Source organism: Notechis scutatus, chromosome 3 (genome assembly GCF_049901735.1).
Source record: "Notechis scutatus isolate UNSWTSFEM ecotype Mainland chromosome 3, rNotScu1.2, whole genome shotgun sequence".
NCBI classification, from domain to species: Eukaryota; Metazoa; Chordata; class Lepidosauria; order Squamata; family Elapidae; genus Notechis; species Notechis scutatus.
The window spans coordinates 117,015,306-117,042,138 of NC_142011.1; the positions used below are offsets into that span (position 1 = coordinate 117,015,306).

General features: G+C 36.1%; 1 protein-coding gene across 1 annotated transcript in view; it reads left to right on the plus strand.

Moving 5' to 3' along the window:
• The window catches only part of NRG2 (neuregulin 2), a 192,346-nt gene extending 165,756 nt beyond the window's left edge, over nt 1-26,590 (plus strand). The window contains exons 8-12 of the mRNA XM_087961040.1: nt 9,521-9,623; nt 13,424-13,547; nt 17,230-17,360; nt 19,336-19,560; nt 23,800-26,590. Coding sequence (XP_087817166.1) covers nt 9,521-9,623; nt 13,424-13,547; nt 17,230-17,360; nt 19,336-19,560; nt 23,800-24,439 — 1,223 coding nt within the window. The 3' untranslated portion in view covers nt 24,440-26,590. The remainder of the gene's footprint in view (nt 1-9,520; nt 9,624-13,423; nt 13,548-17,229; nt 17,361-19,335; nt 19,561-23,799) is intronic.
• Nucleotides 26,591-26,833: the final 243 nt, after the last annotated feature.

Sequence of the window (26,833 nt, forward strand, 5' to 3'; positions counted from 1 at the left end):
AAGCAGGTGCCATTTCTATACCATACCTGGACTTGAATCCAAACTGAAAAGGGTCCAGATATTCTTCAAGAACACTCTGTAGCTGAGGTAGCTATACCACTACCTTTTTAATAACCTAAAACTGTTGGGTTCAGGGAGGATTTTTGAGAATGGAACATACCTCTGCCTCCTTCAACATCTTTTCCCTCAAAGAAACATTGACCATGTCCCACACCAGCCTGTCATTCATAGCTCACAGCCCAAATCAGCCATGAAGGTCATGGGTCAGGTCCAGCAGTGGTAGCATTCATCTTCACCAGATTACACAAGCTGAATAATACTGATAATACTGTAAATCCTTTGCTCAGAGTACCATTTAACATTCTGTTTGCAGAATGTCAAAAGTATGGTCAATGTTTATTTGTCCAATTTAGAAACCATCTGTCTCCATCACAGAGAGACTCTTAGGAGTCTACAAGTATCAGTAACTTTGTCAACAAAAACTTATATTGTAATGATAGGGCACAATGACTAAGTGGCGTATTTCCCTCCCATCTTCCTTAACAGGAAACAGGTAATTTTAAACAAGGCTACTGGATGGCAACTTATTGGTGTAATAAGAGCAGAGCAGACCAAATGCTTTATTGCTTTTATCACCATGTAGGTTCAAAGAAGAGAGTGCATCTTTGCTGGGTCATATTTTCTTTTTACCGTTCTCCACTTACTCTAGTCATTGCTTTTCCATTTACCAGAGATCCTGAGTAAACCAAAGAGCCCCTGAGACCAGACTACTGAGTGAAATCACATCAAGTCTTTGGCTGCTTCCCAGGTCCTAGAGACCACAAGATAATGGAACAACCGCTTAAGTCATTAGGGAATTTTACAAATTTCCTCTGGTATCCATCTGGATCTATTACACATCTGGAATGGACCATCTTAATAAGTCCATGAAGCAATAGAGACAAATTTCATTTGGATCAGGAAGTGATCTGATGACAATAAAGATCTCAGTTTGATGTCTTTCATATCCAAATCATACAGTTGATCAGAAGTACAGTAAGTTCACATTGTGATTGGGCAAGATATTATTTGGGGCAAGCCTTGATTATCACTTTGGCCCTTCCAGACTATTTCCTCCCAGCATATAGAAATTGAATTCCGCTGCACCAGTAGCCAAGGAAAGTCTAAAACCAGTCTGGCAACAAGCTCCAGACCCACTAGAAAGAATCTTTCTGGGCAGCAGAATGGCTAATGGGTAAGTAACCCTCACTTTTCCATAATGCCCAAGTTAACACACATTACAGTTAAGAGCTGTGGTGGCGCAGTGGTTAGAATGCAGTACTACAGACTATGACTGCCGGCTGACTGCAGTTTGCCAGTTCAAATCTCATCAGGCTTAAGGTTGACTCAGCCTTCCATCCTTTTGAGGTCAGTAAAATGAGGACCCAAATTGTTGGGGGCTATATACTGACTCTGTAAATTGCTTAGAGAAGGCTATAAAGCACTTATATAAGTCTTAAGTGCTATTGCTATACCCTCCCATTCCTGCAAGAAAGTCCCCTGATCATAAGCACAAAATCCATCCCAATTATTGCTGCTAAGCAACCCAAAATTTGGAAGAGCACAGTTATAAGGCAGTTGTTGGCCTCCCTTCTCCTGCCTGACAAATTCCCCCCTCCTAAAATGTCTCCCATGACTGTGGGGGAGCACTAAAATTTTCTTTCTCTCTTCCTCCTGTACAAAGTCAATAGCAAGTCCTCTAGACAGGATTATCATGTCCTAGGAGCTACCCTTTCTTCCTACAGTCATCATCAGTGATCCGAAGGTTAATATTTGAAAATGCCACTTTCACATGCCTCCAAATTCTTTCCCATCTTTACTTCCATCACCTTTTCTTCCTCTTTCTTGTTTATCACCTTTCCCACACCAGCCCTATGCTCACTTGGGCTGCAGAGGATCTGGATCTCCTCTATTTTTTCATTCCAGAGCAACCATTCATCAATAACTTTTGCTTCTCTCTTGAGAATATATTAATCTACAGCAATCTGACTAGATATTATCAATTTGACAAGATTTCTCCCCTCCCCCCAGATTTTTCACCATGGCAACAATTCCCTCTCTTCCCCAGCCATGGCAACTGAAAGAATAGCTGTGAGATATTTCCATTAATCTCCAAAGGAATGCCTTTGTGGTACATGAAGGTTGAAATATAGTAAAATTGCCAGAACAGAATATGGCTAACGGTCCATAATATAACCAAAACAAAATAAGGTTTTAAGACTTCCAAGAAATATCTTACAGATTACCAGAATTGGAAGGGACCTTGTAGGTCATCTAGTCCAACCCCCCACCCAAGCAGGAGATCCTACACCATTTCTGACAAATGGCAGTCCAATCTCTTCTTGAAAGTCTCAAGTGATGAAGCTCCTACAACTTCTGAGGGCAAGCTGTTCCATTGGTTGATTGTTCTCACTGTCAGAAAGTTTCTCCTTGTTTCCAAGTTAAATCTCTCCTTGTTCAGTTTCCATCCATTATTCCTTGTCTGGCCTACAGGCCCTTTAGAAAATAGCTTGACCCCTTTCTCCCTGTGGCAGCCCCTCCAATATTGGAAGACTGCTATCATGTCTCCCCTGGTCCTTCTCTTTACTAGACAAGCCATGCCCAGTTCCTGTAACCGTTCTTCATATGTTTTAGTCTCCAGTCCCCTAATCATCCTGGTTGCTCTTCTCTGCACTTTTTCTAGAGTCTCAACATCTTTTTTATAGTGTGGTGACCAAAACTGGATGCAGTACTCTAGGTGTGGTCTTACTAAGGCCTTATAGAATGGTATTAGTACCTCGTTTGATCTTGATTGTATCCCTCTGTTAATGCAATTTAGGATTGCATTAGCTTTTTTAGTTGCTGCTGCACATTAGCTGGCTGTCCATTAAGACTCCAAGATCTCTCTCACAGTTATTGCTATTAAGCCTGGTTTCACCCAGTCTATATGTGTACTTTTGGTTTTTCTTGCCTGAGTGTAGGACCTTACTTTTCTCTAATTGAATTTTATTTGGTTAGATTGGGCCCAGTGTTCAAGTCTGTCAAGATCCATCTGGTTCTTGAGCCTATCTTCTTGGGTGTTAGCTATTTCTGCCAACTTAGTATCATCCGCAAATTTGGTAAGTTCCCCTTCTATTTCCTCATCTAAGTCATATATTGAAGAGTACTGGGCCTACCTTGTGGTACCCCACTGCTTACTTCCCTCCATGTAGACTTAAGACCCATTAGGGACTACTCTTTGAGTATGGGTTGTCAGTCAGTTGCGAATCCATCTGGTGGTGACAGTATCATTCCCACTTTTTTCTAGCTTACGAAGAAGTAGGTTATGATCTACTTTGTCGAATGCCTGGCTGAAGTCTAGGTATATTATGTCCTTAGTATCTTCCCTTTTTTTCACCTCAAAGCAATAATCAATAGAAGTCTTCCTGATGGAGTGTAATTAAATAGAACATAGTGAGCAGAGAAAACCACAGAAGTTATGAAATGTCTTCCAGTTGCTTAAAAATTACTAAGAGGTACTGACATAAAAATATGAACTATAGCAATCATCATCAGCTATGACAGTGGAGTATCATAGAACAAAACAATGTCTTGCCCACAGAGCCTTACTGACAACCCAGAACAACATATGGTGCTTGCAGGATTTAAAAGTGGAAAACACTCCTCTGATTGCTCATCTGCACTTAAGTTCATTTTGCTTCAAAGACTCAGGACTTTTATAAGGCATTTCCAATATATAACAATGTGGGATATTTTGACTGATTCTCTAACACAGATTTCTTCTATCTGGGAGAATTAGGGATGGTAGAGTGGCACAAGATTAAAGAAGTCTGCTTTAATTAATTATGAAAGAAGAGTAATCACATTTTTTCCAGATGGATTTAAGAATAGTCAGAATAAATTAATATTCTTACGTACCAATCACATATTTGCAATGCATTCCTATACATATATACTCAAAGTAGTTCCCATGAATTGACTATATAAAATAAAAACAACTGACATAATATAGAATCAATTTACAAAGTTGCATCTAAAGAAACATAATTTAGGAGAATATGTAAGAGTGAAATTACAGATGTAATATGATTTTATTTTAACAGTTGTCTATGTTTGAAATGCTATCATGTAGCAATTTGTTCCACTTGCTGCATAAGATTTGGGAGCAGTATTGGCAGCAGGCAGCAAATACTAGAGCAGAGTAGAGCTGGGGTAAAAGAGAAGTCTTGTTTTCTTTTTCCAGTTGTCATTTCCAGTACTTGCATTTAATTTATGTATACTGGAATATTTCAACATGTCAAAACAATTTTAAAAAAGGCACTAAAAATTAGTTTAAGACTTTTTTTTTCTTTACTTGGTTCTAACTTTCCACTGAATATTAATTTTCTCAATATAAGATAGGGTTTCCTTTTAGATTCTGAATGCCAATACTGTTCTATTTGTATAGATATGTCCAAATACTGGAGCTTATTCATAGTGCAGCATAATAATTCATAACACTATAAGCAGGAATCCCATGATTACATGCTAATCTTGCTAGTAGTTCATATAGCTTTTATGGGCAAGAACATTAACAGAGAAATGGAGTTCACCCTGCTTTCAAACATACACTGTTGAGGTTTAAAAATGGACTGCTTACATAAGAATATTTGGATATTCAATTCTCCCAGACACTTTACTTCCACCTTCAATGGGAGGATGTGGTAATGCTTGCCTTGTTGATTGTTAAGCTTATCAAATTTACTAGTATTGCCTTCTCCTTGGTGCAAGCCTAAGAAAATTCCTTAAAAGGAACCCCATTTTTGATGCAGAAGCAAAGGCGAGAGGGTTGATGGATGGATGGATGAACAACCCCTGTTTCCTAATTTATACTATACATTTTTTTCTCTTCTGCAGCCATAAGAACTCTGTAATATGGATTTACACATAATATTTAATTATGCCTTCAGATAGAGTTCTGTAGGTTGTTAAGAGAAGGTGAGAAAGGTAAATGTGATAATCTATTGATACGTTTACAGAATTATGTTTAATTCAGGTACCCTCTATATTTTGGCTATGTGTGTGTGTGTGTGTGTGTGTGTATGTGGAGAGAGAGAGAGAGAGAGAGAGAGAGAGAGGATACAAAGGGGGGGTACAAAAGTGGTACATTCTAAATAAAATATATTTAATTTAATTTCACTTATTTACAGTAAAAAATACATATACAAAAGAATTTGACAATTGCACACAGGCAACTGCAAGATGTAACAAACTTTAAAAATGATAGCACCTTCTCTTTTAAGAATTATGTTTGATGCATAGTACAGTCACAAAGCCTCTAATTCATAGAATATACCCAGAATGTGAAATATGGATTGTATTGTCTACACAGCTGACATTCTCAGATCACTTGTAAACCATTCCTACAGCTTAGTAGGTGTTCACAGTTCTCATTTTTGCTGCCTTCTAAAATAGTATCTAAGGGAACTCTCAAACTCTGCTGCTGTTTCAGATGGAGATTAGTGGAAAATCAGCTTCTTGGGCTTCTCAATTTCTTGGCCTCATCCAACCAATTATTGTATGCAGGCAGTAATTCAGTGTAATTTGAATTTAATGCCAAAAACATATTGCTAGCTGACATCAACTAATTAGTTAATTAGTCAAAGATCTTCAACAAAGAACATGTGGAGTACAGTAAACATTTGCAAGTTGCTGTAGTTTAAATGCTAGGAAGTTAAGCATAAATTTCAAAATGTAATTCTTGAGAAATGGTTGGAATTACTATATTATTGTAGCTTTCATCCTTAGCCCTCCAAATTATTTTAATAAGATGATACTGATGGTAATCAGAATGTTGTTACTAAAAGATACCAATACCATCAGGGAGACCATTCTTCAAAACAACCAGCTACCTCTTTGTCATATTTTAGATTTTCAAGAACACCTTGTCAGAGAGATTATATATTGTGTCATAACACATATTTATACAAATACATAGTGTGGATCTTTAAATAGTCATTACATCATCACCTAAATATAATAGAGGCCCCCAAATCGGCAGTTTTAAAGTGACATTGAAATTTGAAGAATTACAACGTATGTATGTATGTATGTATGTATGTATGTATGTATGTATATGTTTTCATAGATTTTCATGGGTACAGGTATGCAGGTGTGGGGTGTTCAGGTCTTTTCCCGCTGAAGATTGAGAGTATCTTGGTAATGTTTTGACGAGGTCCCACTTGCCATCTTCAGGCTGGTGCTTTCAGCTTCATGCTTGTGTGAGCAAGCATCCTAATTTACAAAAAACCCAATGGCTCCCTAGGACACACCATCCACCGGAAAGAAACACACACCAACTGCTACTTAAATGCACAATCCCATCACCACCCTGCACAGATCAACTCCGTAGCCAAGACCCTCATCTCCAGAACCAAATGCCTAGCTGACAAAGACCACCTGAGAACAGAATTACACACCCTCACTGACGTATTAATTTCCAACAGATTCCAAAGAAACACAATTACCAACCTAATCCTAAAGGAGACACCCCCCAGAAACCCAGACACAGAACAGGACAATGGTATCATCCTCCTCCCCTACATCAGATGCACCACAGATAAAATCAGCAAAATTCTCCACAGGCACAATATCAGGACAGCTTTTGGCACTGACCAAAAAATAGCCAACATCCTGAGAAACCCCAAAGTCAAGATCCAGCTAGAAAACCAAGGAGTTTATGAAATGCCATGCAACAATTGCCCAGCCACATACATTGGACAAACACAAGAGTGCAGTCAGAAAAGAAGAAAATACTTCCTCCCCTTTTCCAGCACCTTAAAGCCACAGGACATGAAATTAATTTTGAGGGAACCAAATTAATCTCCAATACTGAACACTTCAACAAGAGAATAATCAGGGAAGCCATCGAAATAGAGTAACACCCCCATAACATGAATAAACGGGATGATACCTCCCGCCTACCAGACATCTGGAAACTAGCCCTTATCAACAAACGAGTCCCAGCCAGGTAAACCAACTCCGGACCCAAAACAACAGATGACACCACCACCATTCTCCCCCACCAGACTCAAACCCAAACCCACCCCATAGATGAAAGGCAACCACCGTCCAGAAACCAGACCACGGTTGCATCATTAGCTGCCACACACACCGACCCCCAAACCAAGCAAACTGACACATGCCATGCCAGGCCTCAAACTCGGAGCCAAACCAAAACCCGGAACGTCACATCATAGCCACCTGCTCAGCATATCAAACCCCGGACTCAGGAGGTTACACCACAAAACCTCAGGATGTCACAACACAGCCAAAAACCCAGGAGATTACAGCACGACCCAGGATGTCAAAACAATAGAACTCAGAAGGTCATCACACAGCCCATTACCCAGGTCGTTACAACACAGGAGACACACAGCCAATACCTCAGCCACACATGTTCTTAGAAAAAAGCCAGCCAATCTGCAAACATCAACTCCATCAACCAATCAAGAACTGACAACACAGCCAACCTCCCCACCAGTATATATAGGGAGACGGCAGCTCCGATCACACTTTGCTCACACAAGCACGAAGCTGAAAGCACCAGCCTGAAGATGGTGAGTGGGACCTCGTCGAAACGTTGCCAAGATACTCTCAATCTTACACGGGAAAGCAAAAATCCTTTCTAAATGGGTAAATGCTGAGGAGCACACTGTACATTTTGTATCAGGTCCCACTTGTTTATATTGAATTGTGGAAACTGTACTGATTAAAATAGGTAAACAAATAAAAGGTCTAGGTCTAGAAGAATAAAAGCATCTTTTCTTAGCACGAAGCTAGCCTATGAAATCAGAAATCTGTACCTAGGAAACTAGCGTAACAATTCTTTCTGCCTATATCTGTAGTAATTGGGATATCTGGGGCTATCCAGTGGGAACATTATTGCACAAATCTGGTTCACATAGTCACAGGTAACCTGGTCCCATAGTCTCAGAGCAGGAATTGGGTAGATGTTTCAACACAAACTAAATATATTTCAACAGTTGCTCTCATTTAGAATTTTGACTTTATTTATTTGCTTCTTTATTTACTTTTAAACTAATTTTTCTTTCTGGCCATGTAGAGCAGTTAGATATAAAGAGGGGGCTGCTTTAATGAATCACAAAGAATTGCTAATTCTTGCAGTTGTATATTATCTGAAGTACTTCTTCCAAATCATTTTCAAAAATGCTACCCATTACCCAGGAACAGTAAAGGAATTAATTGTCACGGAGTATCAAGCCCTTTGAGGCAGACAAATTTGGGAAACAAGAACCACTTGGACTCTGGAATAATCTTTATTGCTAATAGACTAATATAATAGAATCTTGAAAGCCTGCCAAAGCAATTAACCTGAACGTATACCTAACATAACTAAGATGGAGTTACTTTGAGGCTCTTTTTCATGCTTCTCCCCTCTCCTGGACTAAGGAATGTTTTCTCTAACAGTCCTCCCTCTTTATTCCCAGGATTTGCTAGGCATTCCATCACAATGAGTTTGGTATTCTAGAAAATTGGCAGGAACTTTATAAACAACCAGAAGATATAAAGCAGGGGTGTCAAACTCATGCTGTCATGGTGACGTCACGTGACGTATCGGAACTTTTTCCCCCTTCCCTAAACGGGGCATGGGTGTGGCCAGCGCATGACGCATCTGGCCTGCAGGCCAGGAGTTTGACAGCCCTGAAATAAAGGATTCTTTCTCATCAATGTCTTTAATTAGCTTAACTTGTTTCCTTCCTCACCTCATCCACCAGGAGAGTCACTAATATATTTTCCTCCCTTGTCTTCAGAGCAAAAATAGAGATGCATATTTTAATAGCATATATTCTGCATGCACTTCTACTATGTTGGGATTACATTGGGTGCCACATGATTTCTCATATGGCCCCCTCCCTCTCTCATTTGATTAGAACAACAAAGAAAAAATATTAAAATAGGCAGCGATGTATAGTCTCTTCCGTTTACTGTGAACGTGGATTCTGTGCCAGAAAGTGGCATTAAGTAGGGGACATTAAATTGAGCTCAGAGTGGGCAGAGTAGAGGAAAAATGTCTTTTGGTTGCTGAATCAAAAATTGGATCTCAACAAATATGTTCATTGTAGTGCAATATACAATAATTTTTCTGTAATATCTTTGCCAAATACATAGGAAACAGCAATTGAATACTTCTAAGAAGTTCTAGAAAATATTCCCAATACAGTATGAGGTTACTGAAAATCACACAGGAGAAGGTTCAGAAAAAAGGCCAGAGTAGCTTTTTCTTGTTTTGATTTTACAGGAACTAGAATGGAAAGGAAAGGTTTGGATAGAAGTCGAGAAGAGCATCAATATTAAAACAGATATAAAACTCTACATCCTATCTCAGGAAAATAAGTAGAATAGCTTCCAATTTCCACCATGGAATTGTAGTTGTATCTTCAGAATGCAATCATAATTTGAGAAAAAATGTAATTGTTAATGATTTTTATGTCCTTTGCAGAAGCCGAGGAGCTGTATCAGAAGAGAGTTCTAACCATTACTGGAATTTGTGTTGCATTGCTTGTTGTGGGAATAGTATGTGTAGTAGCTTACTGTAAAACCAAGTGAGTGATTTTATTTATTAATTTTAAAATTAATTTTAATGCAATAAACACAATAAAAGGAAAAAAGAAGGGAAAGACCTAAAAAAGAAAAAAGAGAAAGGGAATTAAAACAATTTGGAAATACACCGGCATAGTTTATAAGCAATCTCAATCTTATGATTAAATGATTAAAATGGATTAAAAGTTACTTTAATTGCTCAGTGGTTTAAGAATTAAAGAAAATTACATTTTAGTTTTTTAATATCTTGCAACAGAAAATTTGTTAGCTAACAAAAATAAATTCATATTTCATGTGGAACTGACATACTGTATATTTTGGAAATACAAGCAACAAATAAGTGGTAAAATTATTTGGTAAATATGGTTGGATTATTAAGTAAAATCACAAGAAATGTAACAATTCGTTTATAGTCATTCCAATGCAACTTATAAAAGTTTATAGTCATTCCAATGCAACTTATAAAAGTTCCAATGAAATAATACAGTTTAAGAGGAATATAGTACTATGACTGTCTTTATTACATTTCTTCATGAGTTACCAAACAGTTTTTGAAACAAATGTTATTCTGGTGAGAATTCTAAGTTCATAACCTAATTTTTTTTAGGCTTTCAGAAGGAACAATGTCTTTATTTTATTAAACAAACTGATGGAGTTGCCTATCCACAAGAAGGAACTGGGAGGTGAACAAAATAAAAACACAGTATACTAAAAAATTATAATAATTAAACACAATGACATCCCTAATAAAACTCACATTCATCCATCAACCACTCCATCAATCTCCTAGTCCCTGTGCCTGGAAGAAAAACCACCTCTTTATCCCCTTTCCTGAAGGCCAATAGGGTCAGGTTAGGACAATCCATATATCTTGGGGGAGGCTGTTCCATAAAGCAGGCACATGATAAAGAAAGCAGTTGTATCTGGTCTGAATGTTACAAAATATTGAAATTGTGTCTACAATGTAGGATTCCTTCTTTGAATATTAATGAAGACTGTAGTTTATGAGATTTGATGAGCTTTAAAATTACGCCTTTTCTTTATATAATTAATTGAAAATTTGTATGATTTTTATAATTGCAGTGTTGATTAACCTAAAAATACCAAGATTTGAGAAAGGTACCACTCACATTTTAAGTCAAATGTATGTACTTTGAACTTCCTAATCCACTAAACCCTCTGATCAACAATTATATATACTTCTTCCCAGGAAAACACATCACAGACTTCTATTGAAATTAAATTACGAAATGTATTTGGAAAAATCGGAAAAGCAATAAAAGGAACTTATACACCATTTTAACAACAGTTTAGTGGTTAAGGCAACAGGCTAGAAAGCAGGAGACCATGAGTTCAAGTCCTGCCTTAGCTATGAAAGCCAGTTGGGTGACTTTGGGCCAGTCACTCTCTCTCAGCTCAACCCACCTCACATGGTTGCTTTTGTGGAGAAAATAAGGCAAAGAAGGTCTAATGGATATTTCCACCACCTTGAGTTATTTGCAAAACATAATAAAGGTGGATTACAAATAAATATACTACACAAGATATGGGAAGAAAACAGAGATTAAAAGGGAAAGATCTTTGGATCTATATGATACTTTCTTTTTCACCTCAGAAGTAATGATATCACAGTCACAGAACCTGTATCAGAAAGAGCACCTTTGTATTCTTACATAATCCCCTACCAAATATGTTAAATAGTTAAATCAGTTTGACTCTTGGAAATTAACAATTGCAAAATACAGTGCATCTATCATAATAAACTAAATTAAAACCCATAATACATGAAAATTAGGTTAAAACAAATTAAGGAAAACAGCAATTTGAATATTAATCCCATAATGACTGTTTTACACAGTTAAGATCATTGCCCTCCAAAAGTCCTCTAGAAGAGCTCCATTCTTAACAATTCCTAAAAGGTTAAGAACAAAGAAGGAAATCTACTCTTGGGAGGGAGACTGCTCCACAAAGCAAATGTTCCCATTCAGAACATTTAGACGGTCAAACATTCTTGGAAAAAAAATGCACTCAGTTTTCAGTGCTGATATTCCAAATTTCACAAATATGTAAGAAAGTCAGGCAGAGAGGAGGAGAAAGATAGTTTAGGACACATTTTTAAATGTTCAGAAGAATTGGCTATTAATATTAACTTCAAAGGAAATTAAATAATAGTTTCTTGCCATACGGTATTAATATTCAGTGGAAATATAAAAGAATGAAGTATTTACGACCCAGTTTTTAAATTCTTGTGGTTAACAAATGAATTAATCAGTCTTACAGAAAAGGATATTATACTCTCTCATCATATCAAAGATCTTAGGAATGGTTGCAATTATAACAATTTGCTTCCGAATTATTTTAACTTTTTAACAATGAATTCCCCTCTTATCAATAAATAGTAACAGATAATTTCAAGATTATCAATCCAAGTTGTGAATTCATTGATATTTGTAAAACTAATTACAGTTCAATGTCATGCCCTTAATATAGAGATATTAAATGTAGTAAAATAATCTTATTTTCAGGTCTGAAAAAAAAATTAGATTTACTTTGCTCCATCCATTAATTTATTTACTTAAAGAAATTCTGTTATTTCCCAAAGATTGTTTTAAAATTTTCTGTATGATTCAAAAAGTTTTAAGTGCCGGTTATTTCCTAATGACTTAATTTCATACATGAAATGTGTAATTTAACCCTATGTTACCTGACTGATCATCATTTCATTCTTTCTGTACTAAATATGATTTCATATAGAGAACTAAGCATACACATTGATAGGAAACATCTTCTGTTTCAGTATTTTCAGAACACAACATTGTGATATAACTTTTACCTAATTAGAAACAGTGGTGAAACATGACTAAATTTGAAATGCAAACTCTTCTAACTAGATATATTAGTAAACTATGGTTATAAAATGACTCCAATAGAAAACTAAAGAAAACATGGTGTTCATAAAGAAAAATAGTCAAGATTTGAATATACTTGTAAACAAACAAAATAGCATTTTCTTTTACCAGCTAATAAATTAAAAGCAAGTTAAAATGCAATTTCAAAAGTATATTTGATGCAATGTTAGCTTATATATAAATTACATATTATAACAAAATATAAATTTCATATTGGAAATGTTAAGAATCTAAACAGAATTTCTTTGTAATTTTAGTCATGTATACATACAAAATTATTCTGGAATTTTGTATTATGTAATATTTTAAAAAATCTGGCTATGAGCTACTAGATTACTGTGCCATTTGTGAACATTGTACATCGAATTTTTTTTCTAACAACTGCTAAAATAATATTGAACAATGTTGCAAAAATATAGAGGCACTAGATTTATGGACTATTAACAGTAAAAGATAATTGTAAATTAACTTCTTTATAGATTAGTAGAATTATAATACAATTAAATTTATCAACATGGCTAGAGATTAATTATATATTCAGAATAAGATCCAACCTTATATATTTTCCTATGCTTTAATTATTATTTTTACTTTTTTTTCTTTATACTCTCAGTATCTTTTTCTTCATATATTATTTAAAGATATTAAACATTGCTATTAAACAGAAAACTAGGAGTGATTTGTGAATTACAGAATGAAGACTTTCTCTATATCAAAACTAAAACTTTAAATTTAGGAAATCAAGACCAAAAGTAGAAAAGCATCAAAACTATTTTCCAGCCAAACTGTTCAGTCTAGGGCCCCCAACTCGACAGGATTATGTAGTCCATCAGAGTAAAATTGCTCCACTGTTCCAATATGAATTAATAACTTGCAATGTACTTATTCTTCAGAAAACAGAGAAATCAGATGCACAATCATTTGCGGCAAAACATGTGTCCAGCACATCAGAACAGAAATCTAGCGAACGGCCCTAGCCATCCTCGGCTGGACCCTGAGGAAATTCAGATGGCTGATGTGAGTAATATGTCTTAATTCCCTGTGTAAAGACTCCTGAGAAAGCATAGAAGGCAGAACCAGAACCCTTTTTAGACCCATCCTTCCATCCTCTGTTTACAACTCTTCCCTTCCCCATTCCCCCACTCTCTCTTTCCTTCCTTACCTTTACCAAAGACAACAGTACCATTATGATCAGAGGTGGGGGCACAAATACATTTGCAGGAGGATTTCGTGAGCCTTTAGAGTACCAGAGGCATGAACCCCAACTGCTGACAAATGTGCAACCTCTCAGTGAGAAAGCTGCATTTGGATTGGGCTCTTAACATTACCTGCAGAGGGATCACAACATACCAAATAAGACACCTGAAAAATCATTTCGTCTTTTAAGTGCTGCTTCATTTCTCGAAGCTGTGAAGCAATCTGACAATGTGAAGGCTTTGGGTGGCTGCTTTAATCTCTTCCTTAGGTCTTCTAAGAACAGTCTGCAAATATCCTGGCAAGACATGCCCCCAAAATTTCAGGATGACAGCTGAGATTTAAAATGGCTACAATTTGGGAGAGGGGGACTTTGAAGACACAACTGATTTTTCCCTCATAAGGAAAGCATCTCATCAAATGATTTATACAAGTCACTCTATAGCCGTATCTTTTCAGAGTGTCAGAATAGCAGGCCTCTGCGAAATAACCAGTGTTCTGTGATGCCTTTCCCTCTTCCCAGACCTCCATGAAAATGGCTGCTTACTTGATCATTTTCCCACATTTGTTTTTGTATGCTCTTCTCTTTCTTGTATACTTCTTTGGAAGGAATGGGATGGAAGTTTGCCTGAACTAGAATAAAGGATAAACCTCCTGCTTATAAGACTTGTTCCAGAATTAGCTTTTGATGAATTCATTTAGGATATTAATGTTTCCTAGGCATACAGTAATTATATAGTATAATTGGTTCAGCAAGGAAGCAAAGGTACATGTTTTAGGACAGACATGACAAAGCATAGAACTGGCAGGAAACCCAGTCCCTCTGGCCTGACATCTGCTCCATGGAAGACACTAAAGCATAATCTTAAAAGCTCAGCCACATTTTGACTTCTGTTGAATATTGGTATTTCTCATTTAATAATAGTTAATTGGGACTGCAATTTCTGTTGCTCAGCCAAAATGATGGTAAAATGCAAAAACACATGATCACACTACTTAACAACAGAAATTCCAACACCTGTGGAATTTAAGAGAATCCCAAGATCTTATTCAGTGTGACATCGATCTCCCCTTCTCATTCCCCATTGACTTTGCTTGTAGGAAATGGGCAAAGAAGGTTGCAAATGGAACTGGGGGATGCTGTGAAATCATAATTGCAATGACCATCAGCCTCTTTCAAGACCTCCAACAAAGAACCTTGTGGATAACCAGTTCCACTGTCTGATACATTCAGGCAGTTCCACCCAGTGTCTGGTCTGAATCTATTTTCTTGTAGTTTTATCCTATGATTATTTCTAACATATCCAAAGAACTGCCTTTTCTTGTTTTGGGCATATCTTACAAGCCTCAGTCTACTATGATTTTTACTGTTTCTGGCAAAATACCTACATTTTCTAGAAGCCACCTAATAATCCTTACTTGGGCATGCCTCCTTTAATTTCCCATACAAGCCCCATTGGTCTTTGCAGCATTTTGAGAAGCCCCGTATTTATCCATATTACCCTGTTTAGATTTCTCCTATTTTTCCTGCTTCTGAAAATGATTTGCTCTCAGTATTTTATTATGTGGGATTTTCCATCCTTCCTAGAGTCAGGACTAAGCAACTGGATCCAATCTATTTTCCTTGTGTGACACTCTGCTAGATCAAAGTTCCCTGAGGATGGGCTCAGAAAGCTCAGAAATCTAAAATTCTGGTCCCAGTGACCAACCCAGATTGGATCCTGCAAGAGGACATTCAGGAGCCCTGCCAAATCTACTTTTCTGTTTTAAATTGAACATGTGTTTACAAATCTTTGGATAAATAGAATCATGGGATTATAGTGCTGGAAGGGAACTTGGAGGTTTCCTAGTCCAACCTCCTGCTCAACATAGGATACCATCCCAGAAAGATTGGTTGTCCAATCTTTTCTTGAAAATCTCTAGTGATGGAGAACCCACAACTTGGGAGTCAAGTTGTTCTACTGGTTAACTGATCTCATTGTCAAGAAGTTTCTCCTTAGTTCCAGATTGGATCTCTCTTTAATGAGCTTTCACTCATTGCTTCTTCTTCTGCCTTCAGGGGCTTTGGAGAATAAGTCAACCCTCTCTTGGACAGCAAGTACTGAAAGACAGCTATCGTGTGACCTTGAATCCTTCTCTTTGATAGATTAGACATACCTAGTTTCCTTAACCATTATATAATTTAGCCTCCAGACACATGTTTATCTTCATTGCTCTTCTCGACACACTTTCTAGAACTGAATGCAGTATTCCAAGTGTGGCCTCATTAGAGCAGTGTAAAGTGTACTACAATGTTGTACTATCACTTCTCATGATCTTGATATCCCTGTGTCACTGTAGCCTAAGAGTGTATTGCCTTTTTGGAGCTGCGGCACACTGGTGGCTCATACTAAATGGTGGGCCACAGTTATTACTGTTGAGTCAGGTGCCATATATTCTACACCTGTGCCTTTGTTTATTTCTGCCAAAGTGCAAGACTTTACCTTTCTTACCATTGAACTGCATCTTGCTGGATAGGGTCCAATGTTCAAGCCAGTCAAGATCCTTCTCAATCTTAAGTCTATCTTTTAAAGTGTTAGCTATTCCCCCCAGATTGATATCTCCTGCAAATCTCTTCTAGCCCCTCATCTAGTTCTTTTCTCATTTGGTTCCTCTTCTAGCCCCTCATCTAGATCTTTTATCAAGAAATTGAAGGGCACTGGATCCAAGACAAAACCTTGAAGCACCCTACTGCAAGCTGCCTTCCTTGTAGATGTACAGTAGTTCCAGTCGTGGGATTTTTTTTACTACCAGTTCTGTGGGGGTGGTTTGGTGGGTGTGGTAGGGGAAGGATACTGTAAAATCTCCAGTCAGAAGTGGTATTTGCTGGTTCTCTGAACTACTCAAAATTTCCGCTATTGGTTCTCCAGAACTGGTCAGAACCTGCTGAAAACCACCTCTGAGTAGTTCCATTGAGGACTACACACTAGGTATGGTTGATCATCCACAAAGAATAAATTATGTCAGTGGTAGTTTATTTCAATTTTATTCCATACCTTTTGAATTTCAATTTTGGGAGAGGAATTTAACTGTATTGTTTTAAAGTATAAGCTGTCTAAGACTTGTACATTCCTTGAAAAGGCTGAATAGAAATTAATCAAAAAATTAAATACATATATCAATATTAGTTTCAAATGCCACATCTGCATTGGAATGCACTTTTTGGTATTGTTTAGTTGGTGACGTCAAATTGCTTCCTAAGATCTTGGCTAACTTTACTAGTTTTGGGGATGGCTTTACTCTAACTATACATACACAGAATTATCTGCAAGTTGCCTGTATTGATCACAAATGTTTAACGGCTTATTTGAAATTTTGAGCTTTCTTATTATTTTACCATACTACAGTCCAAATGGAATGTCCTTTGTTATAAGGCCATTAGGAAAAAACTTTGAAGCACCCCTGAACAATGATGCCCCCAAAGTGAAAAAGGATTAATATCTATGAACTTGTGTCTTTTTCCCAGTATATATCTAAAAATGTTCCTGCTACTGAGCATGTCATAAGAAGAGAAATAGAGACTACCTTTTCAGGGAGCCATTCCTGTTCACCATCACATCCCTCTTCCCACAGGAACTCCAACTGTTCAAGCCAAAGGTCCTCATTTAACATTTTAATTTATCTATATTCAGCCTTTCCATTGCAGAATACTGTATGAGGCAGAACCAAAGCAAAAATAAAGTAAGGCAAGACTACTTAAAACATAGAGCGGAATATTTCATAGCTTAGATTTCTTTTTGACCTCTTTGGGATAGATATGATCAGAGGACCATTTAAATAGTGATGCACAAAACTTCTTCTGTAAATGTATTTAGGAACTTCACATACTGTATGGCTTAGGCCTCCCGAATCTCTCAGTTCAGTCCTCATTTTAACTTATTTTAATTTTATCTATATTCAGCCTTTCCATTTGCAGAATACTGTATATGAGGCAGAACCAAAAGCAAAAATAAAAGTAAGGCAAGACTACATTAAAACATAGAAGCATTAGGGTACTGCAGTGGTTTAAGTTTAGCAATAAAGAGATGTGGAGAACTCTTGATAGAAGGGAATGCAGAAAAGTATAACTCTTTCCTGCCATCTTGTAGTTTTTGTCCAGTATTTAGCAGCCCAGTTATGATAAGCATAAGAAATCGAGTCTTCTCTTTCTTTTCTACTACTTAATTTCAATTGCATCAGCTTCAGCTCGTCTTGATACTGGTGAGTTTCATTTATTTTTATGTCCATGAAATCATTAAGTCCACAGTAAGGTCTTCATAAATTTTTTTAGGAAGCTCTAAAATGAGCTGGCTGTACCACTGGCCTTTACTATATGAGTATTCTGTATTTGTGTATTGTTTGATATACAGATGTCCTATACAATGTTTGTGAAAATGTGGGAAATTCATTAGGTACTGATTTAAATAAAGCCCTTAAATCAAAGCTTTCAAACAGATGAACCTAAGTGAAACTTGTAAAAAAGTGAAACGATGACAAAAAAGGAAAACAAGTCATAATTTTATCATAAGGTAATTATGATAAAAGAAGCATAAAATTTTAGAGAAAAGAAAAAGATGTAATGTGCATTGTAGAAAAGACAAAAAATATAAGGAAAAAAGTAAAATCCATCATTTCATTGGTAAGTAATTACAATTCTACAATATTTATCTAATGCAATTACCATTCAAGCATGCATATATTTCTACTATCTTTTTATAACTATCATGTTTCTAATATATTGTATTTTTATAAATGAGTTCCATATTTCATTATACTTCATTATAGCTACGTATAAAATAAGAAAGGTGGGATAACAATGTCATAAATAAATAGATTATATTTGTCCATACAGGGTCTACATCTACAAGCAGTTTGCTAAAATAGGTGGCAAGTGCTAATACTACTTCAATCCATTGAATGAAAGGGGCTGTAAATTTAGCTTTCCAATCCTACAGTATCAGTCTTTTAGCCAAAGTAAGGGCATGGAGAACCCATTATTATCTTGTCCAGTTGTCAAATTCCAAGTAGTTCAAGAGAATAATGACCTCTGAACATTTTAGCTTATCTCTGATTGTCATATAAGGTACACTTTTATCATTTTACACATTTATTATAACGTAAGATTTAAAATGTTATACAAATCTACTATTAAACTACTAAAAGTGTCATGTTTGTAACCTTTAACTGGGTGAAACAGTGCATCGTTGAGCATGAATTTTTGAACCAAGGGGCAACTTGTCTCCAAAATCCAGGACCTACAAAATTTGGCAAATTTTATAAAACATTTTATAAGAATTATCATAAAGCGTTTTATTTTAAGAATTTGTCCAGTGAAGGCAGTACATTAAAAGCTCTGTCATTGTTGAAGGCATTGAAAAATCTGTTAAGGAAATATCTCTGAAACAATGACCCAACAGGTCACAGATTGCCTTATTCCTTTATAATTTTATGTACTTGCATTTCATAAGCCTTACAAATATGGCTTAGGAACTTTGTTTGGAAAAACTAGTCCATTTTAGCAAGTAGTTAAGTTTAGAAAATATCTATTTCTATCATTGTCCAACGGTTCTTTATCATTTGGCTTAACTTGCAGACATGAAAGCCACACCTGGAGCTTGGACCGCACAGAAAGCCTCACTTCTGATTGTCAGTCTGGGATGATGTTGTCTTCTGTGGGAACCAGCAAGTGCAACAGTCCTGCCTGTATGGAAGCGCATGCTCGGCGGGAAGCATCATACTCCATTGAGGAACAGACGAGGCCAATGATGCAGTACAGAGATTCTGTGGATTCCCTTCGAGACTCACCTCATAGTGAGAGGTCTCATTTTCTGTTGCTGTTATTATCATTTATACAAGGAAACCTCAATTTAATAGCAAACCCCCCCCCCCCTTAGCAGACTCTTAAGTGCAATAAGTTCAGATTTTTATCTGGATATCTCCCTCTGTATCCAAAGTAGTTTGGATGAAGCAGTGACATTTATATGATTTTTACCTTGCTTTTACAACATCTGCAATGGCATCATTTCTGTCAATTGCATCAGTTTGCATAATTTATGCACTTGCTTAACCCTATAAATGACATAAATTGACGTAAATGGTATAGCCTCCTGTTTAATGGATCTTCCAAAATAACAATATGTCCTCCCCCTAAAATGGCCTATCAAAACAGTGTTTTGTTTCTTTTATACTGACGTTGCAAATAATGGCCAGGCTCTAATACAGGATAAGACAAGAATGGGAGAGAAGGTTAAAAAAAAGAGTTAATTGAGAAGATGGATAAGTACAGGTTGTAAATTTATATTTATATAACATAAGCAATAAATCAAACTGTAAATCAAAAAGCCAAATCATTGACTTAACTTCCTCAGCTTCTTGAGGATCTGTTTCTAAATGATTATTAGACTTGCTTTCATTAAATTGCTTGGTTTTTCTTAACAGTTGTGGTGGTTTTAAACCTCATGTGCCACATAAAGTCACTTTGGGGAGATGTGTGGCTTAATACATAAATAAAAATGCTAAATTATTATTATTTTCTGAAGGAAGAGTTTATCTCAAAGGCTGTGTATAGCAGAATTCTAATATCCTCATCCAGATTCTGGAAATTATCTAAAACTACCTTTTAAAATAATTCCCAGGTAGAAGAAGTGCAAAACCTATCCCCAATATCTTTGCTGCAACCACTTAATATGAACTATATTGACATGCCTGATAAAAACAAATGCCTCAATATTAAATGGTTTGCGTTGCTCTGAACCAAAACCAGAATCAGACCACTTAGGCCACTTTCCAAAAAAGTGTTGTTTCATTGTTTAACATAACTGAGAATAATGTTTTTCTTCAGGGGGTTGGACTAGAAGACCTCCAACTCTATTATTCCATTATGCCTTGCAGTACTGAAGCTTTCCTTTAAGTGAAATTCTAAATTGTATTTTTCAGTACAACTTTTATCAGCAACAAATGACTTAACTCACTAGCACATAGCAAAACAAAATGCAATGGAAGAAATAAACATCCTGTAGCAAAAAACCAAGAAAATATAATTAACATACATTTTTAAAAGTAAAGGACCTAGAAGACATTACTGCGTCTCTCAACGCCAGATTGACCTATAATCATCATTGTAAAAGTTCAGATAAATTAGCATTTCAGAAATCCTTAAAAACTTGGGTGTTCCCTCAGGCGTATGTTTTGCCTGTCGCTGTAAATTTGTCTTTTTAATTATTGGACTTGGGTCTGTTTTTGACCATTTTATGTATTTATGTACATAAATACAGTTGTGAGATGTGAGGCTATATCATAAAGAATAAAAAATAATAAACTGATCTTTACCTTTGTAGAACTGCTTAAATAGATGCTAAATCTTCCTGAAATATATAATCCAGTCATTTCTTTCTTTTGTTATTACCAAATCCAGTCATTTTTATTTTAGCTTAGCAAATTCTCTTTTCACTCACCTTAAAAATTATTTATATGCAGGTCAGCTCAAAATTAACTCTGATAGTGCCTTTCTCTACCCCAGATTAATTTTATTGGCCAGTTCTTTTCTTGTCCGGCTGCATTTCTAGTAAAACATATTCTTACAAAAATGATTCAATATAGTGTGGCTCTAATGAGTGCAGTTTGTTTTAGATATAATCAAACCCCAGGGTCTGGCAAGAAAAGAGTTGGCCAAAGTATTCTTCCACGGACACTACTGAAATACTTTTTGTTATGTTCTTTGTATTGGCGTCCCTGAAATTATTAGAAATGAAATGGAAAAAGAGATTCTCTAAGTGGAATCTCAATCTCTCCTTCCATCTCTCTTTCCTACCCCTTCCCTACCTGCCAGTAAGGTATAAGAGCATAATAAGAGCATGGTAATACTTGTGGGGGGAGGAAATGATCTGGGGGGGAGGGAAACCACCCTGAATTCAAATCACTTCGGGTTCTTTTTGTTATTGTTATGTTTTATTAAAGAAGCATGCAGTAATAGTGTTAACAACATTAACAACAAAAATACAAACTTCAAATCATTATTTTTAATTTTACACACATGTTGATAAAGCATCAGTTAAAATGACAAAGAATCAAACAATACAGTAGAACCATTGAAAACTATGGAATTATGACTGACCGTAAAAGAACATGACATAATTTTCAGTGTTGCTTCTTCATCTAAAAAGCATGCCTGCATTAATACAGTAAAATGCAACTGAATTGCTCTTGAAATAAAACAAAATGTTCCATCTGTTTTGTAAATACATGATTCTGCTACAGTGATCTATTTAAATCAGTATTCAGTTATATTATGAAATAAAGCTATAAGCTTCAGTGAAGAGTTGTCTGAAATAGATACTTGCATTGACTTTGATACCTGGACATATTCAAAATAAAATAATTTCCATTTATGAGAAAATGGCATATATGCAGTGTCAAGAATATTTGACTGAATATCAAATATTCTTGCCAATGTGTATATGCCTTACAATTATCAACTATCAACACACAGGATCTTGTAAAAGACTTAAATAGTCTGGTGAAATACATTTATTAATAATGAAAATTAGTCACCTCATATAATAGTAAGTAGTAAAAATCTACTTTAATGATTTGGTATTTTATACTTCAACAAACAACGTACATAATGTACTATTCCTAATGACTTAAGGATAATGTTAGACTCATGTGGGTGGAGAAAGGTACATTTAGATTATTTAACCCTAGTGGCACAGATAGCTTCTGTGGCTGCTTTAGCCCTTTTTTTGCTCCAAAGGAGGACATTATGTCCCTGCCACATTGAAAGTATTTGAGGCAGAAATAATTGTACAGTTATTATATATTATGCAAATGACCCTTCTTCCAATTGGGTTTCAGAACAGAAAGTACAATCAACAATTTTGAGAGCAATTTTGCAAGTGCCCAAATGTGATTCTAATGTAGCTTTAAGACTGGATTTGAGTATCATGAGGGCAGAGGCTCGGATCTGGGTGACTATTTTTAGTTACTCATTAAATTGATGTTTAACCCAGCCTGCCTGGTTACTCTGATAAGTGATAGCTTTTGTCCTTCACAGCACACATGCATTAGAAATAAGTTAAACTAACTTTCTCTTTTCCTTTAGTGATTCAGCTGTTTTAATTTTGATTTTACTGTGTTTTGCTATTTGGGTGACTGTAAATAAAAATGCTATTCAATATTACAAGGAAGTCTCTCATAAAAAGTAATTATGAACAATAAAAACTGATAAGAAGGTAACTGCGTAGCCTATATCCACCCCAAGTAAAAAAAGCACACACAGTATATAAATATTCTAGGTCAGTGGGAGAGAGAACAGATATCTTTATATAAGATCACTAATCAGTATCAAAATATAATGAAAACAAACAAGAAAAAAAAGAAAAGGAAACATTAATACAACCATGGTCATTGTCATGTTGTATACATTTAAGTTCACAAAGCATTCCCATGACTATTTGTAAATTTTAATAAGCATATAGAATAAACATAGAAGAAAAAAGAATTTAAAACTTTATGTTATGAATCTCTCCAAAATTAACATTTGGATATGTATTTTACCCAAGGCTGGTGAACATTCACCATAACCTGGTAATGATAGGTGAGCCATCTGTTTGTCTTGACTTTTGTTCTGGCATATTTAACATTGCAGCTAATTCATCCCAAGAGAAACCATACTGAGGATTTTCAGGTACTTCAGTGTATCAGAATTTTTAACATTGCCAGATACCTAATTTAAATTAAGAGTTGGCTCCATGGATAAGTCAGACATTTTATTAACTAATGTCTATCATAACCCTGTGTATTTTTTCTTCTTTTCAAAATCCTGCCAGCTCTTATTTTAGACTGAAAAACCTATGTCTGATCAGTAAACTTCCCCCTTCTCTTATGACAAAAATCATATTCTACTCTGTGGATCTACTTCAATCTCAGAGAAAAACCCCTTTCTTTTATTTTATCCTGATCAAGTGTTTATAGGAATGGAAAAAACAAATGTGCTGAAAGACTCAGCCTTTTTTCTAAGATTTAAGCTGGATACCAATGCCATTGTTTCTTTTTCTAGATATGTCTCTGCCTTGACCACCCCAGCACGCCTGTCCCCTGTTGACTGCCACTGCTCAGCTTCAGCCCACATGCCCACCTTTGAAATAACTTCTCCTAATTCTGCTCATGCGGTCTCACTTCCCCCAGCTGCATCCATTAATTTGCAAGTGGAGGAGCAACAGCCATTGCTGAGAAGGTACCAAGCCCCCTGTCAAGATACACAGAGGTATGATACTTACTACCAAAGAAGGAACTATCTGAATGAGAGCACAGGAAGCTTGCCCTCCAGCCCCTTCCGCATCACAGAGGATGATGAATACGAGACAACCCATGAGTACATCACTGCACTAGAACAGCCAAAGAGAACAGGCAGCGGCAACAGGCGGTGGAGGAGATCTAAACTGAACGGCCACCTGTCTCACAGAGGCAGAATGCTTAGAGATTCCTTTTCAGTCAGCAGTGCCTCATACAGTGAGTCTGATGAGGAGCTGATAGCTGAGAGCACCCCTTTCTTAAGCAATCGGAACATGGAGGCAATCGACACAGATTTGTACTGCTCAGCTGACAACAGAACTTTCTCTTCTTTCAGCAGATTCAACGCACAGGGTGAAAGCCAACAAATACACACCAGATCCAGCCAAGGTTTTGCACCACCTTAGGTGTTACACGCTCTTCCTCATGTCCACTTCCACGAATACATCAGTACTGAGGAAGATAACATGACAGAAAAGACAAATTTTTATTTTATATAAAAATGCAAAAATATAACAAATGAAATGTTTTATTTTCATTTTAGCAATGATGTCTTATAAGAGCTAATGGCAAAGACCTTTTTGTAAGGAATCTATTTATATGTAACATCTTGATTTACAGCTTCTCAGAAAAACAGAAACTAACAAAAACATTTTAAAAGATGGGCCAATTTTTGACTACAAATCATTAAAAAATATTGTGGTGCCTTTTTGCTGTATGTGAATGCCAGAGTCCACACTGAATATTATGTTTAAGCATTCTTGAAACACAGGCTTTATGTTCAGGACAATTTGTTATAAAATATTCCAGTCAGCATTTTTCCATTTGAATTCCTTGATACCTAGAGATTAATGATCTAGTGTTGCTAAAGTAATGTGCTCTCGGTCTTTCCCATTTGCTTTCCCTCCTGAACATGTGCGCATAGACGTATGTTTCAATGTTTTCATAAATATTTTTCCCTCACAGGGAAAATATTACATACTGGTGAGTAAAAATTGATTTCTCTAATAAGGTAAACAATAAACAAAAAAGGGGGTGGAGAAGAAAGTATCTGTAGCCCTTCTGATCCTCAAGAGGTCTGTGATCAAGATACCACACACACCCCCGAAACCAAACATTGCAAATTATTAAATAATACTAGTTCAAGTAATGCTGCGCCTAAAATTTGTTTTGACACCATTTCCAGATATAAAATTTAGCTGTTTAGTAATGATATAAGCCACTTGCTGTGCATGCACAGAACAAAAACCTCCAAATTCTGACCACAATTTGATCATCAAAGAAACATGATTCCCCCATTATGGAACATACAAGACATACAAGGTGCTGTTGAGAAAGGGGTTCAAAAGCCTCCAGCCGGGGATCTAGATGTCTCTTAAGTATGCCATCACCTTCTTTCCCTCCTTCCTTGTTCCTTCTCCTGAGATAGTGCCACCAGCATGCTAACCTTGCCTCAGTCTTCTTCCCATGGAAAGAAACATCAAAGACAATGCTGTTTTGTGTGCTCCATTTTGTAAAGATGGTTGTAAATGTAACATTTGAGCATTTCACAAAAACTTTCCATTTAAAAATAAAGCCACCAGGTATCCTGGTTGATGAGCTAAAGAGCTTTCTGGTTGTGGGTGGCAAGAAAACTTCCCTAAAACAGAGAAAATGGCTCTTTTCAGTTTCCTGTGGAGCCTCTTTTTGACATTATGGCCTGCCTCTTTCTTTTTCTATTTTCACTTTGCATGTCCTTTGCATTTCAAATACTATAAATTGGGTGCATGGAGAACCTAGAACTGAAAAGACAAAATACAGTTGCCAGTGTATTCATTTACTTTTTAGCAATAAAGTATTTTAAATCCTTTGTTCCTAATGCCTAACAAGGTCCAGTAGAAAAGCTGCTACTTTGTCATAAAAAAGATTGTAAAATTTTGCTCTGGATTGTCTGGATGTTAGAATTCTTGACTGTTTAACACTTGAATTTTTTAATACTATAAATAAAAATAAGAAATGGCTACAATGATTATAAAATCAATTTTACATTTGGTGGTGAGAGAGAAAATAGAATGAGGGTAATCTCAAATTATTCATGTTACTGGAAATTTCACTTTGGATGCTTGATTTTTCTAAGCTAAAATGATCATCTGATTAACCCAACTGAGTCCAGACCCATCAATAAATATCTACGTGTAGATAATTCTATGCCCTCCAAAAGTTTTTGATCACAACTCCATGAATTCCCAACCATCATGTTAAATATTTGGAGAATTTCAGTCTAAAACACCTGGAAAACTTATCTTTGAAAAAGTGATTTGTAATGTTAGAACACTTTGTCCCATATGAGCATAAATTTGCACTTTCATAAATGTTTCAATCCTATGCAAATTTACTTGTCAGTAAATTCTGCTCGATGGATGGGTTGACTTCTAAATAAACATGCATATGATTGGGTTGTTTATTTAAATGTTATTGTTTTTATTCAAATTCATAAGATTCCTTTAGTATTCTTCATTTAGTATTTCATTATCCAAAATAATTTGCAAATCTTGATACATTATATATTAGTTGGAAAAAATGAAAACTTCTGGATCCAATACAATGAATCTCAATTTTTTTCCCATTCTCTGTTTACATCAGCAATCTATTGAATGAGTCACTGATCCATAAGAGAATGTGCCTGATACTCAGGGGTGGGATTTTACCAGTTCTGACCGGTTCTATAGAACCCCTTGTTAACTTTCTAAACAGTTTGGAGAACCAGTATTTAGAAGAAATCTCCTTTTGTTTTTTTCCACCCTTATTACATTCTTGGCAGT